Here is a 23,308-nt window from a genome sequence, read left to right on the forward strand (position 1 = left end):
GAATTAAGTGACAAAAATAAATGTATAAACGCAAGGAGAAAAACAGTTTGGAGATATTATTTTCCAATTTGTAATACTTTATGCGAACAAATTATTGGCCTAGAATTAACCAGTTTTTGGATCACTAAACCTCTTCAATTTCCACCAAAAATGTTTAATGGATGGATGAAGAGAGACAACAGCAACCGGAAGGAAGAACAAAAAACACCATAACCTATGCAGGATCATCGTCTTATTATTCGAAGTGAAAGACAAAGAGGACTGAAAGCAAAAGGAAAATACAGAGAGGTTCTAACCTCAAAAACATCTCCACAGCAACATTAGACAACACACTAGAACATGTTGCATTTAGAAAACTACCACATATGACCACACAAACATGTTTAAAACCAACACTACGGATCCCCCGTTACATTTTTTTACATCTGAAGGCATTGCAAAGTGCCTTAATTCTTGATTACTACGATACCCTTCTTAAAAATTCAGGGTTCAGGTCCTCGTTCTGGGGCGTTACTAGCTGTGGATTGTGAGCCCCACGGTGCTCGCTTTCATCTGAGGTACATTGTCGATGATCTCTGGAATGCCGCTAGTCACCGGTGCACCCTGCTTGTCATAAGCTTGTTGGTGCACTTCAAGTATAGCCCTACCAGACGGGTCAAGATTTTTGGACCATTCGGCATCCCATGCCACAGCTGTGGCTGTGCTGCAGGCCACACTCGGTCCTCCAGGCACCGTGTTCCTGGCTGAGTTCTGCAACACCGGATTATAAGTATAGCGAGTTAGGTCTATATGTTATCAACATAAACAATAAAATCGCCGATGAACACCTGGTCTTGTGGTATTAAGTCTCATGGACGAGAGTTTGTTAGGTTGTTGATGAAAAGAATAAACGTAAAGAATAAAATCATATTCGGTAGATTACCTGTGGGAAGAACCTCTCGAAAATCATTCGATAGTAGTAGCCTTCCTTTGTATGAGGAGTGTTGTGAGGGAAGATGCGTTCAGCATTCAGCATCATTTTATCAGTGACCTGAAAGTATTAAGTTGAGCATCGATCACCAGCCGAGTCAATCTAATAACGTTTTCAAGATTGATAGTTTATACCAAAACAAATTAAAAGAGAATTGTAAAAACGGATTGAATAAAGTTTACATGGAGTTCGGCATGGGCTTTCAGGCCATCAATCCAACTGTAGCCGACCCCATCACTGAACTGCTCTTTCTGCCTATACAGAATGTGCTGCAGGCATTGAACAAGGTTTGTTAGTTTACGATTTTATGTGATACGGATGTCAACTTATCGGCAATACTTGCTACTAAAGATCGAAATAAGAGGCATATATACCTTTGGCAGATAAGGTTTCTCCTCATCATCGAATGCCTTCCGGAGGACCCATTTCTCAATTCTTCCTTGGTCCTTTTTGATCTGCAAGTCAATATAGCAAGGGGGAAAGTATTAAACTTTGTAAGTAGAATTCCGTAGTAAATCAAAAGAACTCCCAATATTTTAGATTTTTATGTCGTACCATTTTAAACTCGGGATCAATATCCATTGCAACATTAATGAAATCTTTGTCCAGGAACGGGACTCGAGCTTCTAATCCCCAAGCAGATGTTGATTTGTTTGCCCTGAGGCAATCATACATGTGCAATGCCTTAATCTGCATCCAACAAAAAGAACAATTCCAGGGTTATCTCCTTCCATTTCACCCTCTACGATACCAAACCTATCTTCGATGTTAATAAACAAATAATCCAGCACCTTTCTGCAAGTTTCGCGGTGAAACTCTTCCTTGTTGGGTGCCTTGTGGAAGTACAAGTATCCACCGAAAATCTCATCGGATCCCTCTCCAGAAATCACCATCTTGACCCCCAATGACTTGATCTTACGTGACATGAGAAACATAGGAGTACTAGCTCGGATAGTGGTAACATCATATGTTTCAATGTGGTAGATAACATCCTCGATAGCATCAATCCCATCCTATCACATCAGAAAGGCAAATAGTTTACAATTTGGCTCCGATAAAGAGAGGATCAAACTCTTTAGTTTTTACATGTTTTTCGTATTGATACCTGAACAGTAAAGTGGAACTCGTGGTGAACGGTCCCCAAATAGTCTGCAACTTCTTTTGCAGCCTTCAGATCGGGCGAGCCCTGCTCAACATACGGAGAGACTTGTTTAGGAATCTATAAGTTCTCATGGGATATATCGTAAATCTGTTAAAATATTATGGAACTCTCACCTCGAGTCCAACACAGAAGGAATGGAGCTGCGCTCCCCATTGCTTGGCCGCCTTCGTGCCTGCCAAGTGACGAGCAGTGATAGAGGCGACCAAAGATGAATCCAGACCACCAGAGAGAAGAACTCCGAAAGGCACATCAGTCATTAGCCTTTTGATCACAGCCTGCAGGTATTACGCTCACCACATAAGCTATAGTTCCAAATAAATTCCGACATGTAAGCAAAAATTAAAGTAACTCAAGTAAATCGATGGAAACAGATTAATTAAAAAGTGATGAATATTTACAGCTTCAAAAGCGCGCCTCAGAACAAGCGGATCATATGGCCCCGACGGAATGGTCTCCGAGAACCAAGTAGGATTGTACCACCTCTTCAGTGCACCTTCTTTGCTTGAGTACAGATGACCGGGTGGAAAGCTCTCAAAGTGTTCGCAATCATCATTCAACCCTTTCAGTTCCGATGATATCCAAACCGAGCCTGGATAAAAAAAAAACACACACACAAGTTGATGTCAAAACTGAAGGAATAACTGCAGAGAAAAACAGGACAACCTAAAAGATGTTACCATCAAGACTCCAGCCGATATAGAGGGAAGTGATTCCGACAGCATCACGAGCAACGATGAAGCTGTTGTCGCGGGTATCCAGCAGCACAAACGAAAACATGCCGTCCAGCATATCCACGAAATTCTCCCCATACTCTTCATACTACTCAAACAAAATTAAGAACAAAAGAATTAAAACACTGGTAATTTTGTTCAAACGTCCAGCGACCGAAGTTAACAAAAACATGGTGAGGTGACATACCAGATGGGCAATGACATCACAATCACTGCCGGTTCGGAACTTATGATTCGGCAGACGGCTCCTCAGTTCTTCATGGTTGTAAATCTCTCCATTAACCTAATGATTTTTAAAACAAACATTGTATCAGTGATCAAAAATCGAAAAATTCATCCCTTTTTTCAAATATTCAATAAATTGAAAGAAAACTAATGAAAATAAGTTGAAAACTTTGAGTTTTAACAATAAAGTCAAAATAAATGATAAAATAAATAGTATCAGGATTGATTTTTTAATGTAAAAATATGATTTTTCGTTAAAATAAACCGTACTTAAAAAAACCTCTCTGAATTAAACCCCACATAATAAAAAATTATATGAGATGACCCTACCGTGACAACAATTGATTTGTCCTCATTGTAGAGAGGTTGATCACCAGAAGCAGGGTCAATAATGGCCAGCCTCTGATGAGCCAAGAAACAATCTCCATGCTGGTATAGACCGCTCCAATCAGGTCCACGGTGCTTCAATCTATCACAAAAAAAAAAAAAAAAAAAAATCAATAATTACACAAAATAAGCCTATGCTCTTTCAATTGCTGTTCATTTTCTTGGTTCTTGTATTCCAATAAACATGGACCCCACAACCTAATACGTGAAGAGATTTTTCAATATGACCGGTACACGAAGTGGTGTCATTATACAAATGATGAAATATGTGTGCTAAAAAATTAATAACTTAAAAAATAAAATTTCTCACCATTCCTATTAAAACACTTGGTGTACCACTTGTAATCCCGTCATAACTAAAATTTTTTCTCATACATGAAAGGTAATAAGAATTGTGGGACCAAACCCAATTACAATATTTATGACCAAATTATTGTGATACTTGTTGAAAAAAATTAAAGAGCGTGAAACGAAGAGGTTCCCGTGCTACTTCTCGTTTTTGTAATACAATTTAAAGGTCAACACATCTTGGCTCCGAATGAAACCCGGTTGAATCGCGCAACCGTTAAATCATGTGTCATAATTACCATGTGTAAAAAATCTAGATCCATTCAAGTGCTAATTAACTAAATACAAAAATTTGGAGGCGCTAATCTTCTTTTTAACTTGTTGACTTTGTAGTATAACATGTCGTGTCTTTCATAAGAACTATTTGTTAAAAATCTAAACGCATGCAAGGGTTTGTAACTCAGGTGCTCGACAATATTTACCGACAACTTGATTAGAAAATTAATGAACAAATAACCATATCTCAAGCTAATTACACACTAGTATACGGCAAAGTTTAAAGTTTAAAGTTAAAACACGCATAAGCGTGTGATTTCTTGAGATACGTTCACCATTGCATCCAAATGTATGTAAATTTTGCACGTCTTGGGTTCAAATTCCCCTCGATCACCCCAAACACCGGTTTTATGAAAAATAAAAAGAATCTGGGGGCATGCAAGTGGTACTTAACTTAATTCAACCAAATAATTAAGAATTATAACCTTAAAAAAACACCAAAAGACAAAAAAAATAATAATTTGAAAGAAGTTAGGAAATTGCCTGCGAGAAAGCTCAAGAACTCGGACCCTCTTGGCCTGAGAGTCATCGGAGCAACCAAGAACGGCAAGAATTCCACACATTTTGACTGATTAATTAAGACAAGAGACAGAGAGAGAGAGAGAGAGAGAGAGAGAAACAAAAGCTAAGGTTGTGTTTGGCTTTTAGATGAAACCGATGAAATTGGTAACGAGAGAAACGGTGGCAGTGGCAGAGGAACCAAGGAGGCAACAACACGTACGAGATTTTTCCTGCGGTGTTCCCAAACACGTCACAGAAAATAAGGATATTTCGGATGTTGTTGGTTTGGAGGGGTATCTTCTTCCGCGTCTCGGGCTGCGTTTTATAGGGAAACTCCCGGCTTTGGTGGGACCCGACCAAAACACCTAAGCGGCGACGTTTCTATCCATTTTTCGGGGTTGTCTTCAAGTGCTTACCGTCCTCCACTAGCTCGTATTGTACACCCCCGGACCCACCGGCGACATCTTCTCTCTGATGGCCACGTGGTGGAACTTGGTTCGCTGTTTGTCCGTTATATATTTATTTTTTTATTTTTACCTTTTTAGTCTCCGATTTTCGGGGTGAGGGTTATCCACTTCCTTTCTCTTTGACGTCAGCTTTTTAACTTTTACGTTTTAGCACAAGTCAACATCAATGAACTGCCTCACTTCAACCGTCCACGTGTCAATTACTAGGATACTGGACCCTTCTACCTTTGCTGATGTGCCTTTGACTGGTGAGTTTTGGTTTTGGAGCATCAATTATTTAAAAGTAACGTTATTCCTATTATATTTTTGTATCATATTTTACATCATTTTAGATGGTATTTAATATAGACAGTCGTATTATTTAAATAATTAGATTTTTAAATTTAGTTTATTTTTTAATAAACTAATAATTAAGAAAAACTAATTAATTAAATGATGATTGTAGTATACAATGAGTTTTTCTCCTTTTTTCCTTGGATTTTACAAATTTTTCAAATGACGTGGTTGTCCACATCAGGAGAAATTTTTAGTTGTGACGAGAACACAAGTGATATACCATGTATTTTAATAGGAATGGTGAAAATTTTTATTTTTTAAGTTATTAACTTTTTAGCATGCATATCTCACCATTTGTATAATGACACGTGATGTACCATTACGTATACCAATTATATTGAAAAATCTCTTTCACATCAAATGTTACCTAAAATGGTATATAATTGTGACATAAAATATGATGTGAACAGAATTACTCATTATTTATTTATTTAGTTTTATAAATGGCTCTCTGGGGACCCACTCAGAAGGAGGGAGCATGTAGAATATCCAACGGCTTATCCGTTTCCACATGCCTTCACTGTCATGCCATGTAGATCATGATTCATGAATATGAACTATAGTGTGGCTTTGGTTATAAGTACTTTTAAAATGACGGAAAATATTTTTTGTAAAGATGTTTTTAAAATCAAAGTTTAATGAAAATTCAAGTGAATTTTGGAAAATCACTTCAAATGTTTTTTGTAAGAAGCACATATCGGGTGTTACTTTCAAAAAGCACTTACAGTGTTTTTGAAATTCAAAATCAATCTTTAAAAACGGCTTTCATTTATTTTAAAAATATTTTTAAACAAATCATTAGTGTTATGTGCTTCTTCTAAAACATTTTTACTAAAAACACTTCCAAACATTTTAAAGACACTTTCAAGCAGCTCTAAAAGTAACAAGGTATTAATTTCTTTCGGGACCACGACTTTGACATTAACATGAACCAGAAATTAATTTTGGTACTAATAATTGACTAAACAGAAAATTACTGCCGAACGTAATTTTTTTTTAGGAGAACATACTGCTAAACGTAATTAAGCTAAACGGAAAAGATGTTTTACAATCAAGTGTACCATGTGAGACGAAGAGAGTGATAATAAAGAAACAAAGTTAATTTTGGATAGACTCATCGGTGGCAAATTTGTGAGGATATGCAATTAGCTAGTTCCATGATTAGCAAAGATATTACGAGCAATTAGTGTGGTTCCTACCAATTCATCATGCATGGGGACCTAGGGTTTCTTTATACCTTTCAATCGACATACACACAATGGATGGGACTGGAAACTAATTCCCACTTCAACAAGTTTGGCAAATAGCCATTTTTACACCTATTACTAACCAATAATTAAGAGATAATTAACCAGATATGAGCAAACTATTTATTGGGAAACCTATAGATAATTAGACTAATCAACAAAAACCATCACGTGGTGTCCCAATTTTTGTGAAAATTTTCAAACTCGTATTTCACACATGGTCAATGGGAGGCTGAATCACACGATCAATAGGAGGCTGAAATGCCTATTTGAGTCTTCTCTGCCCTAAAAATGTAGAATGTCATGACTTCGCTATCAACTAGGACTTTGAAAAGCGACGAGATAAATCTATGAAAATTAAGATATAATATGATGGCCTAAGTTTTAATTGGCGTGAGATTGATAAATCATATATTCAACAATCTCTTCATCTCTATGTAAGGGTAACATATGATATAATTTGTTTTCTTGGTGATACTAGCCCACCGACGAAAAAAATTACAAGATATAATGCAACTTAATCTATGTTGTTTTAATAAGGTTTTCGTCTATTCACCACTAAACTTGTAAGCCATCAAACTTGAAAAAAAAAATGAAGAGCATGGTAGGCGGAATGTAAGTGATTCATTGATCACGTTTTTCACTCAAATTTTATTTTTCCAATTTACTCGAATGCATTTAAATAAATTATAATAAATAGCATCAAAAGAAAAAATAATTATTTCAAATCCTGTGTTTTCTTCCTTAAAGTACAAATTTAAAAAAAAATACACAAAACAAAACGAAAACGGTACATAATGCGTTCACATGTCATGTTTGCATGCATATGCATGGGTATATAAGACTGAAAAAAGTTGAGGTTCCATCATAAATACAATCGGCAAGGAGTAATCCAATTACTTAGAAACTCATCCAAGGTCCATCCTCCATTGATGTGTGGCTCATTTTCAACACGCTCTCTCATGTGTGGCGAATTTTCAAGGCTAGCACATGAACAAAACAAATAAGATAACATGGCGTGTGGCCGTTGAACATTTCATGCATGAAATAACTTGCTTTGATACCAATTGATTATAAGCATATGCAAAATACTATTAATGTGAGACTAATTCTCAACAAAGGTACATAACTGATAAGTGATAACCTGTAGCACATATGTGAACATCCGTTTCTTTGAAACTTCAATTTTCTCTTTCTTTCCCAACAAAAATAAAATAAAATATCCTTCTAAGAGGGTTTATTTGATCCGAATAAACAGCTACATGCATTCCTTAAAATTCAAAAAATATATATAACGACATGAATCGAGCCATCATTGCTTAGGTGGAGTGGGGGCCTTCTGTACCTGCTAACACCTCATGTCTAGGTTGCTACTTGAACCAAGCCATTCACTAACAAGTGATTATATTAATTAATTGGCTCGAATTTTTGTTTGAACATAAATTAATCAAACATTGGTCCCCCTTTATATCGGTTTAAGCTCTTACAAATAATGTTTACAGGTTGGAGACTGAGTAACCTTTAATTTTCCAAGTTATTAACTAACAACGTTGTTACAATATTAAAGTAAAAAACTTCTTCTAATAAAGGAGAGATTGAGTATTACGAGGCTAATTTTATTAAAGGAAATGATAAATACACAGATTCGAGCATCTCCAATGAATATATCAAAAGATAAATATCAAATGTTAATTTGATGGCTGACGTGGTAATATTAGATTTTTTTTCCCCAACCGATATGTTTTTTTTGTTATAAATGATATTTGTGTAACCTATTTTAAAAAGAAATCAATTAAAATAAATTTTCGAGATCTATAATTGGTGCATTAATGGGACCCACACAATAAAATAATTAAAATTTATTTGACATCACCTTTTCTCATATGTCAAATTTAACACATGAAAACTCATATGTCTAGGATTGACATATCGGTTGGAACTTGCTCGTACCTTCAAATTTGATTACATGACATTTCACTTAGGATTTGACATCTCATTTGGAGATGGTCTAATCATGTTCTTGTTTTGTTTGATTTATTCATTCTAATAGTTAGCAATAAAAATGGATGGTTGAGAATTGAGAGGCTAAACAAATATATGTAAATCAGTTCCCTTTTTGTTCAAAAAAAAAAAAAAAATACAAACAAACAAAAAAGGTTTAGGGGGAGGGGCCCAATATCACAGGTCTCTTTAAAGACTTACAAAGATGTCTTAGAGCATATCCAATAGGTATGTCATTTTTTTTCCATCAAATTCTTAATTGATGGCTAATGTGGCATTTTGAAGCATGATATCAAATTTATTTATATTTCAACTGTTATGTTAGTTATTATTTTACTAGCACTTTAAAATAAAATAAACAATAAAATCATTTTTAAAGCTTTATCTTGTAGTATATTATGGGCCCCATGAATTCAAAAAATAATAAAGTAGAAATGAAGGCAACGTCAAAATTGACACCTAAGGCCTGGTTGCCATTCCAGTTCAGCTAAAAGACTGTTCAGTTGGAGCAATATTTGCTGTCAAAAGTGATTAGTTGGCATTTCACCTAAGATTTTGCATCTCCTTTGGAGATGGTTTTAGCCCTTTTTTTTTGTTTTTACAGATTACCACTAAGAGGAATTGCTAGCAACGGAACTTGAACCGAGACATTGATCTAGCAAAGAGAACGATCCTTACCAACTCAACCAAATCTGTTGGTGTAAATCAGTTCCCTTTTACTAATCGAACAAAACCCTAGATAGAATTTCATGTTCCACAAGTATTGAAGTAAAATGAAAATTAACTTCTATTTTAATTTAAAAAGAATCCTAATCATCCAATTCAATATTTTTAACTTTAGAGTAGAAGAAAAGAAAGGCTTAAAGCTGTTTTTTTTCGTACATCGATATTTTTACACTAAAGGAAGAGGGAATTTGACTAAGCTACACAATGGGCAACCTAATTTTGTATCGAATTTGTCATCCACAAGATTTGAACTTGAGATATCTCACTTCTAAGTGAAGACAAATATCATCAGATCGTAGTACTAAATGACAAGATTAAAACTGTTAAGTACGTAGCTTTTCGCAAGAGATGGTGTGTGGCTTTTGGATTAATGGATAAGCCATGCTTTTCTACTTCGGCTCATTTCAAGTCCAACAGGTATTGGTGCCCCTTGATCAGCTTTCACCATCTGGTTTGCTTGCCTTTAGAGAGTACTAAAGAGTTAACCTCTTCTGCATATATATAATAATTAATAAACGGCTTCGGTTTTTCATTTCTTCGAATTTCGTCACTCACTAACTTTTTGAAACACATGTACCTCCTTCATGCTTGTATGTATATTTTTTTTTTCTCTAGTTGGCAGTTTTTTTGTCAACGCTCTAGTTGGCAGTTGAATATTTTCAGAATATACGTTTTGGTTGAAAATGACTTAGAATATATGCCGATTTCAGTGCACCTTAAATACTGTTACGTGGTACTATTATCACGACGTCAATAGTAAAACTGTTATACTAAGCATATAGTCCATGTGTCCTTCTGTTAGATGTAGTTAATATCTGTCTCCACAAGAATCGTCAATAAATAAACCATTCGAATCATAAATCATTTAATCATCCAAATAAATTAAATAAATAGACGATTCATCATAAATATGCTACTTGGAACTAACACTAATTCTTGTTTCATGCATTTGAATGCATAGCAATCTCCGATTTGAACGAATTTTTGTAAGTGATACTCAAATGAAGATTAAAAAAAAAAATTGAACAGTTCCAATTATAAAATTTAGAGGAAAAAGATATGTAATTATTGCAAGAGGCGCTGTGCATTCTCCTTGTGTGGATGCAATTATTAACTTTTATTCATTAGTATACTTTAAAAGTTAAACATATCAGTCATGTCGTCCCCTCATGATCATATTATAACATGTAAAATAATAACAAGTAAACTAAATGCACACTAAAACCAATAATATGGTCATATATATATATATATATATATATATATATTATCCATACATTTCGTGCATTCATCAACCAATAATTCTCAAAAGGGTTGGGATAAGGTTTGATAAATGGTGGTTGCACATGGGGATAATGCATAATGCTTTTTGACGAATCAAAGAATATATGTTTGCACCATATGGTTTGTTGCATGTACGTACAATTTAAAACGTGTAAACAATATGTTGCATGAACTTTGTTGATATTGTATTGGTAATGTTGTCGTTTTCTTTTAGTATTGTTGTTGTTATGACGATTATTGGTGTTAATAATACTTAACATCATCGAAGCTCTATAATAATATATGTACCACATCAAAACCTCACGATCACCATGACTACATCGATAACGCACCAAATCTAGGTCGCTGGATTTTTCTTTAATTTGGTGATCTTAGGGTTTGCTGTTTTACCCTTTTATCTGTGTTTTCTTCTACATAATTGTGTTGTCATATTTTGCAATCACACCCCAATTAAATTGCACTAGCTAGAGGATCTTTAGAATAGCTGATGTAAAAGACTGGTCAGGTAATGATGGCAAAACAAACAAACATATTTTCCGAACTTGTATTGCATGCAGCTGAAGGAATGTATTGACAGAACAACATATGAGTCTTAATATGTAGTCCTAGTTCATACTACACGGCCGGACAATTGTACTGCATGCAAGCATGCTGTTGACACAGCATATATATATATATATATATATATATATGGCTTTTAATATCCAGTTCACCTGAATCCTATTGACGAGAGATGTAAAAATCGTTCTCTGTAGGCACAGAAATTTCTATAGGTTGTACGATAAGATAAGTTTAGAAACATAAGTTAAACGGTATATTATTTCATGTGTTATAATAAAATGAACGGTGTCATCGTGTTACGGTATAATAATAACACTACATAGCCGAATTTGAGATGCACCAAAAATTGCTCAGTAGATAGATATGCCTAAAATCAAATTAAACGGGGAAAAGGGAAGGGGAAAAAAGGAAAGGATGATGAACAAGAAAATGGTAGCAGATAAATCTTGACTAGGATCACAGTCATCTGCTAGATAGGGTATAATAGGCCTTATCCTGTTCTTAGTTGTAGACAAAAAAGGAAAGGACATATGGCACTTGTTAATTCAAAGAACCATATGGATAATAAGGTCAAATTCTAAACATATAAACGGTGTCACGGTCTTCCTCTGTTCGAATCACAATTCGTTAGGCAGGAGTTTTATCACATGCAAAACGTCTTGATATTAGTTGGAGTGAGGTTGAGATATTTAAATTCTTCTTTTCTTAAAGATACGATCGATGTGAGATATTTCAACACCATCTTCCTATCTTTCTTCAAGGCAGTCTCTCAAATTTAAAAATGGAGAGCTCAATGCTATCAGGTTATAGACACGTTTGGAATTGCTTTTAAAATAACTGAAAATGCTTTTGGTGAAAGTGTTTTTATATTCCAGAAGCACTTGAAGTGATTCCTGAATGAAGCACAAATTATGTGCTTTTTATAGAAAGCAATGCAAGTGCTCTTGCAGAATTCACTTGTATTTTTACAAAAGATTGGCTCCAAAAGCACTCTTACAAAAAAAAAAAATTTTGATTATTTTAAAAACACTTCCAAACGAGTCTATAATAATTTGAATGAATTTGATACACTGTATCAACATATGTTACTCAATTATGATATGTAAATTTTCTCATTGTGAGCCACTGCCATAGCATGAGGCTGAGTAAGATGTTAATAATTTATATAGTGATGGGCAAGGATCACTGGTGCTTGTAGAGTTGTACGGTTTTGTGGGGAAAAGCCAGGATGGAAAAAAAATAGGGCATGTGATATGACCACGACTGTCCATCTCTCCAATTATTCACACTTATCTTTCTGAAAGCTGCATGCAGTTATCTCTATTAATTAATAAAACATTCATTGTTATCTAAAATTTTATAAAATTATCAGTTTAATCTTTTAATTAAAACAAAATAAGAAATATGGGGTAAAAATGTAATTTCATACAACTAAATTTTGTTTTTTTTTTTTCAAAGCTCTATCTACATATATTCTTAACATATCTCTAATTATAAAAAAAATAAAGAATAAATAAATAAATAAAGAAAAAAAAAAAACTTCCCACCCCACGTTCTCTATCACTCTATTCCTCTCTTCTTTTATTTCAAAAATAAAAATAAAAATTTTTCTCACACACTTGTGTGCCCGTATGCTAGTATAGAGTAAGATAAGAGTCGAGTATACGACCACGTTCTATGCCATGTTCGTGGAGAAACTAGAGGTAGGACCGAGAGTGTTTTCTTTCCTTAATACGATACCAAATGCTTCACAGACTATGAAGCTAAGCTAGCTACAGCCTACCATAAGTTACAATTGATTGAAGACAATGTGATAGGTTGTCTAACAGCCTCTTAGTTGCAGCTAACATCAAATTAGAGATAACTTCTGTTCGTATCCATAACATGTGATGCTATAGATCGGAGGTAAATTCTTTGCCCTTCCACTTTTCATACATTTTCATCTTCTTCATGTTTGTACGGTCAAGGTTAAGTCATGTCAACATTTTATATTAATTTTTTTATAAAGATAAAAAGACAAAATAATAGTAATATAAAATGTTGACGTTGTTTAACCGTGACCGCACAAACAAGAGGGGATGAGAATGTACGGGAAGTGAGAGGGCAAAGAATCTGCCTCCCTATAAATTTACGCCTTATAACATGCGCTATTATAAATTTACGCGTAATAACATGTGAAGTTCTAGATTTATTCAAGATGTAAATTTTTTGAAAGGGCATGTGCTAATTAAATCTTTGATTAGATAGTTTTATACTCTTAGTTTTATGGTAGCGATCTACACCTATAATTGATTCCAAACTGACGTACAGATTCTGCCAGCTTATCGTTTGTAAACAAAGAATAATATAATCTTCTTAATTTCTTATTAAGTACTTTAATTGATTCTTTATATAATTAAGAAATTGCAGCGAAGAATATTCATGCAATTGATAGGTTTGAATAATATGAACAGAAGGTGCAAAGATGTGTACTCTCTCGTGTTAATCATGTCCCAAATCAGTGCAAATATTCCCACATCTTTACCCAATTTTCATGCTCAGGTAAATTATTTCTTAATCATACCCCTACCTCCAATGAATTTTGTGCTTAAAAACGTGCTGATCACATTTTATAATATAAATGCAGATTATCTTGCAATGAATTTTGTGCTTAAAAACGTGCCGATCACATTTTAATAATACAAATGCAGATTATCTTACTTGTTTATGGTCATGGTCTCTTGATTATTATTAACTCAAGGAAAAAACCATGCCCTTGAGTTGAAAAACAAACAAAAGAACCGTTAGTAATTTGTTTTCATGCGATATCCGAAAAGGAAATTGAACACAATTCTACGCGTGCAAGGATTAAACCACTTAAACTACAAATTTATTCCACGGAAGAGCTTAATTTGGTACCGTCGATGAATCAGAAACTCCACCATTCCAAGTAAAGCCAAATATACTTACGGGATTATTATCAAACAATTATTTTGTCACATAAGTATCTAATTTTTCTTTAGAAAAACTAATGAAAATGACTCGAAAATTTTAAGGCCATCTCCAACCGATGGCTGGCCAGAGAGCTCGTTTTAGCCCTTTGGCCCTCCAAGATTCTCCAAGATATTAATATTTTAATGAACAGTACAGAGCCATATTTGCCTCCGTCTCCAACCGAGGGCCAGAGGGCCATAAGGCTCATTTTAGCCTTGTCACGAAAAACCGTCTTCAACCGAGGGCCAAACATAATTTATTATTTAAATTTAAAAACTACAACAACTTAAATTCAAATCCAACAACATAAATTTAAAAACTACAACGATAACTAGCTCAAAAAACCAAAAAAAATAGAATTTAAATTTAATGAATGGTTTAGGTATTTATAAGGAAAAAAAATTAGAATTTTGAAGAATTAAAAAAAAAAAAAGTTGGCCCAAAAAACCCAAAAAAAAAAAAAAAATTTGAATACAACGGCTAGCTGACTAGCCGTTGCATTCAAAATTTTTATTTAAACAATCATGTCGGTTATAACCGACAGGAATACATTTAATTTTTAATATAAATATATTCTTGTCGGTTATAAACGACAAGAATGCTATATTTTCTGGCCAGCAGCCAGCCCTCTAGCCTTCTCCGATTCCGTGGGGCCCTCTCAGATTCCACAGCCCTCTGGCCTAGCCCTCGGTTAGAGACGGTTTTCAGGCTATTTTCGGCCCTCTGACCCTCTGGACCCTTCGGTTGGAGATGGCCTAAGTTTTAACGATAAAGACAAAATAAAGGGTAAAGTGAATAGTACCAGAATTGACTTTTTAGTGTAAAAATGTGATTTTTCGTTAAAATGAACAATACCGAAAGTTTTTCGTTAAAATTATCTTCTTCTTTGGTCCAAACACGTGTGCGTTGTTTTTTAACACTCAATAATGTTCTTACTGTAGCTAGTTGATGGTAAGCTATGATTCGTGTACAAGATATGTGGCGTGAGGAATCCGCTGGTGCAGTTTGACATTTAGCATTAGAAATCTCACTGTACAGATGGGGACGGCCAATATGGTGAAAACGAAACCCTAATTTTCAATTATTGTAACACCTTGTGAGTGGAAACGATTGATGATGTATCCACGGCCAGTAGCTGATCGCCATCTAGAAAAAAAAAAAGCTGAAAGCATGAATAATTTGTTAGCTTTGTTCGACAGGTAAGCTCGAATAAAATAATCACAATGCAGAAAAGATCTATTAAAATGGCTTATTAATTGGAGTCATGGATAGTTAACTTGCTAGGCTTAACCTCCAATTTCAGCTATAATATTCACAAATTGACATGGCGTGCGGCAACACGATTGAGTTACGTGTTTTAAAGATTGAGCAGTGACATGGTGCTGTTGGAATATTTAAATATGATCAAGAGCTTCGGCTGTTCGCGAACGAGAACTCTGAAGGAATATTAAATAACGATTTGACTCTAAAAGAGCTTAAATGGTTGAGAGTTAAGTTTTAACAATGTATTTTAACGTAATCCTAAACCGGCTCTTCACAAACGATAACTTTAACACAATGTTGTACGAACGATTGAACTGTAAATGAGCATAAATTGTTAAAAATAAGTCAACAATGTATGTCAAACTCCCGTAACACTAAACCCTAATCAAACACTGAATATGAGTTTGCAGTTTGCTTATATGCAAAAGAGTTTGAGGGAAAAAACAAGATTTCAAAGCATTTATATACAAAAACAGAAAGCCTGTCATATTTTCTATCAGATTAAGCTATGAAAACGTTGCAAGAGATTCTACAATTATAGAAGGAACCGAATCCTAATTTATGACGAGGACAAATTGAACGATTCACTTGGTTAAACATAATCTTATCGTTTGTTTTAAGTCTCAATTGTAAGGCCAAGTGTAAAAAGGGTTTCACTTTTTTGCGTTTGGCCTCTATTTCAACAAGGATATCATACAAGCAACGACTAAATCCATAAAATATAACATCTTGATTAGGATCTGTTAATTTTTTAAGGTCAGCGTGGTGCACAACTGAGTTTGGAGCTTTGCTATGATGGAATTTCAGCTGAAAAGCAGAGAGGAAATGGTAGTTGTGAAGGTCATAAGTAATTTGGAAACAATGAGTGGTTAGGTACTGAACAAAGGAGAGAAAAAGAATATAAGATAAGATAAGATAAGCAGTGGATGAACAATTTAACATCGTTTAAGTGTACTAACTTCTTCAATTAGGAAAAAGTGATGACGATGATGGAGATGAATGATGATGATGATAGACTTGACAATTGTTAGTAATTATTTACACTCAGTGCTATTTTTGTCTCACTTTGTTTTATCTTTGACATTTTGTTTTGTCTTACTTTAGTTTTTGTAGTTACCGTCTGTGTTCCTAAATATTCTATTTCGTCAATTAGGTTTAATAATGCGTTAGTTTTGCTAACATGACATGAGTTTTAGTATTTTTAACCTTGTTTTTACATTTGGGACATCTAAAACTGCAAAAATCATTTTGGCAACAAAAATTGAAAAAAAAAAAACTTCCACCAAAGTTTTCTCAAAACATGATAAGCTCAATTTCTCAGGAATTGTCATTAAACTCAAAATGTCTTTGACGTATTCTTATTTTCATTGTTAAAATGGCCAAAGGACAAAGAATCCCTGAATAAAGAAGCTTATAGTTAGGTGAAAATTCTATAAAAATAGGTTTATGACGGTTTCCATAGAATTTTGGAAAACTGGTTAAAACAGTAAGGATATTGTAATTCTTGTTTTTTCTTTTTGTTTTTTGTGAATATTATAAACCAAACAAACAAAATTATTCAAAACTTAACGTAAATATCAAGAACTAAAGTTACATTTTAAAATGACACGCTATCAAAAAAAGATCACAATGAATAAAACAAGAGAACCCGACTCTTCAATCCTAATTTTAAAAGTACAAATTCTTCCAAACAAGCATTGAAATAGAAAACTAAACATTGTACACATATAATGTGGTTCTCGAAAAAAAAAATAAAAAAGGAAAATGCCAAAGAGATCATGTTTTAGATCATATTTTGTAGACCACAAGATGTGAAGATTGATATCATTAAAAAAAATCAACCATCAACCATCACATCCTGTAGTTTACCAAACATAGTTCAAGTGGATGATCTTTCTAGCATTTCCGAAAAATACCATGAGACCTTATTTCACTTACTCATCTATCTAACACATAACATGTGAGAATGTTGATAAAACTACTCGAGGCTAAAAAGCCCAAGCCTAAGGGACAGTCCGATCCACAAAGCTTTACCCAATTTAATCCTAATGGGCCTAAGAGGCCTCATTGATAAATTGACGAAATGGGCTTTAAAGTGGGTCGAACAAGTTTTTCTTTTGTTTTGGTCAGAGTCAAACCAACTCGTTTTCGCTGGTTGCCACTTGCCATCTCAAATCTCTCTCTCTCTGTCTCTCTCTCTCGAGAAACGATTCATCGTCTCCGGCCAGCTCCGCTGAACTCACCCCTTGGTTCTCTGAAACCGGTTAGTCATCAGCTTCGTCCTCTCTGATTGGTTGGTGAGAAAGATTCGGTAAAAAGATACATAATTTGTAGGATTTGACAAATATGTAAAGCTACTGATCTGTTTGGTTACTCGTGAATAGAAGTAGATTGTTGTTTGTGTTAGAATAAATCTTGTGTACAATCCCAATTTTGTTAAACACCCATTTGTGGTTTTCTCAATTTAAAGTTCTGTAGGAATCCAATCAAATATACACACTTATATGCATATATATATGCGTGTGTGTGTATGCATATAGATGGGCAAGATCACAATGAAGCTCTGACCTTTACAGTCAACTCCATCCTACTAGATTTTTTTATCCTGGAATTTCTTATGCTGATTGACTCATGTTTTTCTTTAATCTTTGGGATATGGTTTTGTTGACTTTTCTGTGACCTGAGATATCTAAATCTGGCACTAATCTTGTGCTTGATGTTTGTAGATTCCGGAGTTATGAATTGGGTTCAACGAAAGATCTATCTTTACAATGTGACATTTGGGCTCTATATGTTGGATTGGTGGGAGCGTTATCTCTTCAGTATCCTATGTTTTACCTTCTCTTGTCTTCAGAATGCTGGATATTGTCTTGTTTTAGTTTAGAGAGCATGTGGATTTACATACTTTCAATGAGTGAACTTATTTCCTTGATCTGGTACATTTCGAGTATACAATTAGGAATGTTTGATAACTATTTCGTTTTTAGTTTCTTGTTTTCATTTTTGTGTTAGATATAGAGGGAAATACATGGGAGAAATGAGGGATATAGAAGAGTGGAGCCGAGGAAAGATGGTGGGAGAGATGTAAAATAATATACAGGGAGACACAAAATGAAAACCAAAAACCTAAAACCAATTCTGGTTGTGATCACTTTCTAAATTTTGTTTTCGTTTATTCTTCTTTATTTCTTTACCTCTCTCCCATCACACTTCTTCATCCCTCTTTTCCCTCATATCTCAAGCACAAAAAGTGAAAACTGCAAACTAAAAAGCAAAATGGTAATCAAAGGGACCCTAGCATTTCATGAGCTCATAAGAAATTCTTCTTGCTGTTATGATTTGGAAAAGTGCCTCATTTTTAGACAATTTCTTTGATCATCGTGTGCTAAGAACTGATTCTATTTTTTAGCCTGTTTAATCCTTTCTACCATAATGTAACATATAAGTATCATAAAAATAAGTGTTTTTGGTCATCAACGCCTGGTGCAATATAGCAGGAAACTGCATGTTGAGGAAGTAATGCCATTGAGGATTCAATATTTTTACTGTATATCCCACCATTCTGGGTCAAATTTAATTTGGAGTTCTCTCCCTTCCTTTCTGCTGTTTATTGCATTTGTCAGTTCCTTAATCTTGACAGATACTTTGGTCGTTGTGTTACTGTGGTTCTTGTGTTACAATGGCTCACGATATTTGATGGAGTTTGGGAAGAGGTAACATTCTAACCGTTTTCTCTTGTCCGATATCATTTGGTGGTAGCATCTTATCATTATTTTGTACTAGACTTTGTAGTGTGTACTTTGCTATGATGCATTTGGATGTGATGGTGTCATGATCCAATAGATAATGTGGGATTTGGATGCCATCTAAAAGTGAATCAGTTTACAGCTCTTGGTTCAACCTCCTTTGTGACGTTGAACTTCTCTAGTTTATGTATCCATTTTGGAATAGAAGAATTGCCTTCTTTATTGCAGGCTTTGCAGCCACTCGACCCTCTTTTGTAGTGGGCAGTTTCAAAAATTCTTGGATTAGTTGTAGTTGAATTGATTATTAGACTTCATCTGAATCTCCATTATCACTTTTACACACAAGAAGTGGTTTCTTTTGCTACGAATTCAAAGCACCATAAAAAAATAATCCGAACATTATGAAGGGTTTATCACTTTCTGTTACTGTCCAGGAATTGTGGCAATTTTATGCTAAAATAGTTCTGAGGTTTCTCTAGTATTTTTAGACTTCATCACATGTGCTTGTCTTGCCATTAAGAAACATACACACAGAACTACATAAGGTGAAGTTGCTTATGGACTTCCAAAAAGACTGCCTAATTTGCTGGGGTGTTCTTCGAATAAAGGTCCCAGGTTATATTCGAATCCTTTAGGATGTAGTTTAGACTTTGAAAACACAAACAAATCAACTGAAGCAATGCAAAATTTTCATCAACTGATTGTTGTGCTTTGTGGAAGCCCCTAATGAACACTTCCATACAAGTTAATCTCCTTTCAGCTTATCTATCAGATATTTATTGACTGTCATTGGTTGAACTGAAAGATTTAGTGTAGTAACTGAAAGATTGTAATGTAGCTTTAACTTGTCCTTCGAATATAGTGTCAGGCATCTATGGTGAGGCCTGGACTCTGGAGGAAGCGTCGACTTGGACTGTTCAGATTGATGACTGAGTGATGATTTGAATGCCGATGCACCTTGTATTACACTGTATTTAGATTTGACTTGTGAACTGTCGATTTTGTGAGAGCAATTGTGCATCTCCTACACCATTTTTCTCTTGTTTTAGGCGTCAGTTATCACTTACTATAGCATACGGTTTTACTTCCTGCTGTATGGCATAATTCTAACGGTCGATTTTTCGTTACATGTGATTCGTTTTGCTTTCCTCCTCCCGAAAGCTTTGTTATTTATTTGTTTTCCCATCTCTGTATTCTCCATATCCGTTTGGCTGAGAGCTTTCCTAATATTTGTATTTTAGCAACAAACAAAAAAATGTTACATTTTGATTCAAACTATTGAAGGGTGAAAGTGAACTTTGAATTTGAACGTAGACCAATTAGAACGTGTTTTTAAAGTGTATGGCAAATTTGCCCCATGAATCTTAATGTTTGTTCCACTTTGGTCCTCAAATTGTTTTCTTTTCCGCCAAAATTGGTCCCTCAACCATTTCAAGGACAATTGTAATGGGGGCTATCATTAAACACTTTGTTGTAATAGCTTAGGGAACGTGTGATAAGCGTGTGCTGTGTCCTACATCCGTGCACTCTTAGGTTGATCGACGCTTTACGAACGATTGTGTCCCTTGTCAACACACTTAAATGCATCTCGCTATGAAGATATGATGTGATGTAGGATCGGCACACTTTGTATCTTGCCAATCTACTCTTGTCCGCCCACATAGTCATTACTCACTAAACATTACGTTACTATATACCGAATCTATTTTGATAAAAGTACATGGATTACTGAAATGTTCGTTAACTAATGGCCATGGCCTTTGTAATGAAAACCCCTTTTTGTACTTAACGAACACACATTCAAAAGTTTCACTAATCAAATTAAGACAACAAAAAAAGGTTGAAAGACCAAAGTGAAAAAAGTCCAAAACTTTAGAAGACAAGTATGTAATTAACCACTTATCAAAAGGAAAAAGAAAAAAAAAACTCTAGGGGTACAAGGACCATTTGGTAAATTCACCCAATGGAGAGGAAGGAAATTAGGGTTTCCCTCGACCCTCTCCTCCCTCTCGGTCCTTTATATATAGAGGCATCAAAGCAGCCGCTTCCTCCATTCTGAAATTTGCTACCCTCCTTCCCTCTTCGCGTTTTCTGTGTTTTCTCTATCGTTTCCATTCAAATTTTTTGCTGGTTTTTTTTTTGAATCCGATGTGATACGAAATAGTTGTGTGCTTCACTATCTGGTCATTGCGGATTTTCAATTCCCAAATCGACTCGTTCCCTTGAAGCAAAATCGATCGTGTTGCTTCGGTCTTTTTTTAATTATCTCCTTCAAGTCTGCTACTTTTGGGAGATTCAGAACGCTGAAGCAGCTACATTTCAAATAACCCACTTCATAAATTCAATCCTTTTTCTTGGGTTTTGATTCTTTTTGTGATTTATTGGGTATTTTTCTTAATTAAAAAAAAAAGGAAAGGCTTTGAATTTCGTATGAGCATGCACTTAAATTCGATTGGGTGTGTGTTAATTTTGAGATGAGCCGAGAAAGATGTTCTCCTCGCTATCTAATGCCGCAATTTCTGTGTGGTATTTGGACGTCGGAGAACTAAATCCAATCTCCCCACTTCCCTTTCTTTTTTCATTCAATATTTTATTTCGTTTTAATTTGTATCTGTAGAAATAATTTGATCTGTTTCAATCCTTACAAGCTGCTCTTTTATATTAGGAACTGGAACTGCATGTGCCCAGAAGAAGAAGAAGAAAAAAGCCCAGAATTTGAGCGCTTTTATGAATATTGATTTTAATTTAGGGGTAAATAACTAAATTGCACAAAAATTGACAAGTACGTGGTGCCTTTTGTAAAATTGTAGAAGAAAATATACTGAAAATAATATCACAAACTACTGGTAAAAGTTTGTAAATAAAAGTAAAACGCAAAAAAAACTCCAAAGAGATGAATTGCTCCACTCTCTTGGGCTTCAAGAGGAAGGGGGTAAATGGTTAGTTTTAGGTGGTCTTGGGGCCGCCATTTCCCAAAACAGGCACGGGCTTTGGTTGAGAAAACGGACATTTTTAATCAATTTGGATTTCACAGGATTTTAATGAATTTTTTAAAGTGATAGATTTTAAAGAATTTTAATAGATTTTATAATCTTATGTGGATTTTGACGGGTTTATATGGATTTCTAACATAGATATCCATGCATTTATATGGATTTCTATGGACTTCTTTCATAGATTTCTCATTTGAATTGAGGTATAGTTTTGTGCTCATGTGGGTTCATTTCAACCGAGTTGGGGCTTAACTCGAATGATACAGCCTTGGTCCATTAATATTTAGTTCATCAGTGAGGAGAGGAGCTTGTTTTGTGAGATTAACCATACCCATATGAAGCATTTTGATTTGGGTGCAGTTAGGATAATTAGGATCAGAAAATAACATACCAGAAGAATATGTCAGAGAAAAAATGGCTGATGAAAACATTGGAGAAAATGATAATAGAGAAGAATTTTATTAGCTCAAAATTGCTTCAACATATACATTTCATGACAACGAATTTTCTTTGCACGAATTAAAATTTTTCACTATGATTTGGTCAGTTATAATTTGCAAGTGCAAGGACCGGTATGTTGTGATTGCATAAAATCTCTCACTTATAAGAATCCTTCAAAATCTATGAATTTTGAATACCAACATATTTGTATGCACACTTTTAAAATGTTAATTGATTACATCTAGATTTGGATGTATTATTTTAAATCATGTCAAATGCTACATTGACTACACCATGATTTCAAAGTCTTTTAAAATCCTCCTTTAAAATCTTAACTAACTACACTTTGATTTCAAAATCCCCTTGGAGTTGCTCTAACTGATTTACTCGAGAATGTCACAAATTCGACCCTTATTTACCTGAAGAATGTCTCAATCTATCCAAGAAAGTTTTATTAATGTAGTAGTGTGCAAATTGGTATTTCATCGAGTCTGAAGTGCCAAGTCATATTGCACGTCTGTCGACTTATGACAACATATGAAATGAGTAACAACTACCTTGTCCAATGTCTATAGAGACAATTCGTCAAGCAGTTGTATGACAGCTTTCAAGGGCATCTAAAATTTTCAAAGGGTAGCACCCAACTTTTCTATGGAGAATTTCTGAGCTT

At 34.6% G+C, this 23,308-nt stretch overlaps 1 protein-coding gene, 1 long non-coding RNA gene and 1 other non-coding gene across 3 annotated transcripts; 2 read left to right on the forward strand and 1 right to left on the reverse strand.

Moving 5' to 3' along the window:
* Window positions 1-205: 205 nt before the first annotated feature.
* LOC137741630 (asparagine synthetase [glutamine-hydrolyzing]) lies at window positions 206-4,902 on the reverse strand. Its single transcript, XM_068481326.1, has 13 exons — window positions 4,583-4,902; window positions 3,419-3,557; window positions 3,051-3,146; window positions 2,810-2,951; window positions 2,531-2,721; window positions 2,246-2,407; window positions 2,076-2,156; window positions 1,762-1,983; window positions 1,526-1,660; window positions 1,345-1,425; window positions 1,153-1,239; window positions 923-1,030; window positions 206-750 (listed from the first exon to the last, which is right to left on the reverse strand). Exons 1-13 carry the CDS (start codon window positions 4,660-4,662, stop codon window positions 514-516), a joined length of 1,761 nt encoding a protein of 586 aa, XP_068337427.1. The 5' UTR covers window positions 4,663-4,902; the 3' UTR covers window positions 206-513.
* Window positions 4,903-17,589: 12,687 nt separating this feature from the next.
* Window positions 17,590-20,331, forward strand: LOC137743440 (uncharacterized). The gene is made up of 4 exons (XR_011069471.1): window positions 17,590-17,721; window positions 18,185-18,280; window positions 19,099-19,171; window positions 20,067-20,331. It is a non-coding gene; the product is annotated as an uncharacterized lncRNA (long non-coding RNA).
* Window positions 20,332-21,617: 1,286 nt separating this feature from the next.
* Window positions 21,618-21,757, forward strand: LOC137743968 (small nucleolar RNA snoR136). Its single transcript, XR_011069573.1, has one exon. It is a non-coding gene; the product is annotated as a small nucleolar RNA snoR136 (small nucleolar RNA).
* Window positions 21,758-23,308: the final 1,551 nt, after the last annotated feature.

The sequence above is a fragment of the Pyrus communis genome, chromosome 8 (genome assembly GCF_963583255.1).
Source record: "Pyrus communis chromosome 8, drPyrComm1.1, whole genome shotgun sequence".
NCBI lineage: Eukaryota > Viridiplantae > Streptophyta > Magnoliopsida > Rosales > Rosaceae > Pyrus > Pyrus communis.

Coding starts and splice junctions, on each gene's coding strand:
- LOC137741630 (XM_068481326.1), bottom strand. CDS start 4,662: ATGTGTGGAATTCTTGCCGTTCTTGGTTGCTCCGATGACTCTCAGGCC. Junction 1,984..2,075: donor AGTTCCACTTTACTGTTCAG/GTATCAATACGA, acceptor CTGATGTGATAG/GATGGGATTGATGCTATCGA. Junction 1,240..1,344: donor AGAAACCTTATCTGCCAAAG/GTATATATGCCT, acceptor CAATGCCTGCAG/CACATTCTGTATAGGCAGAA.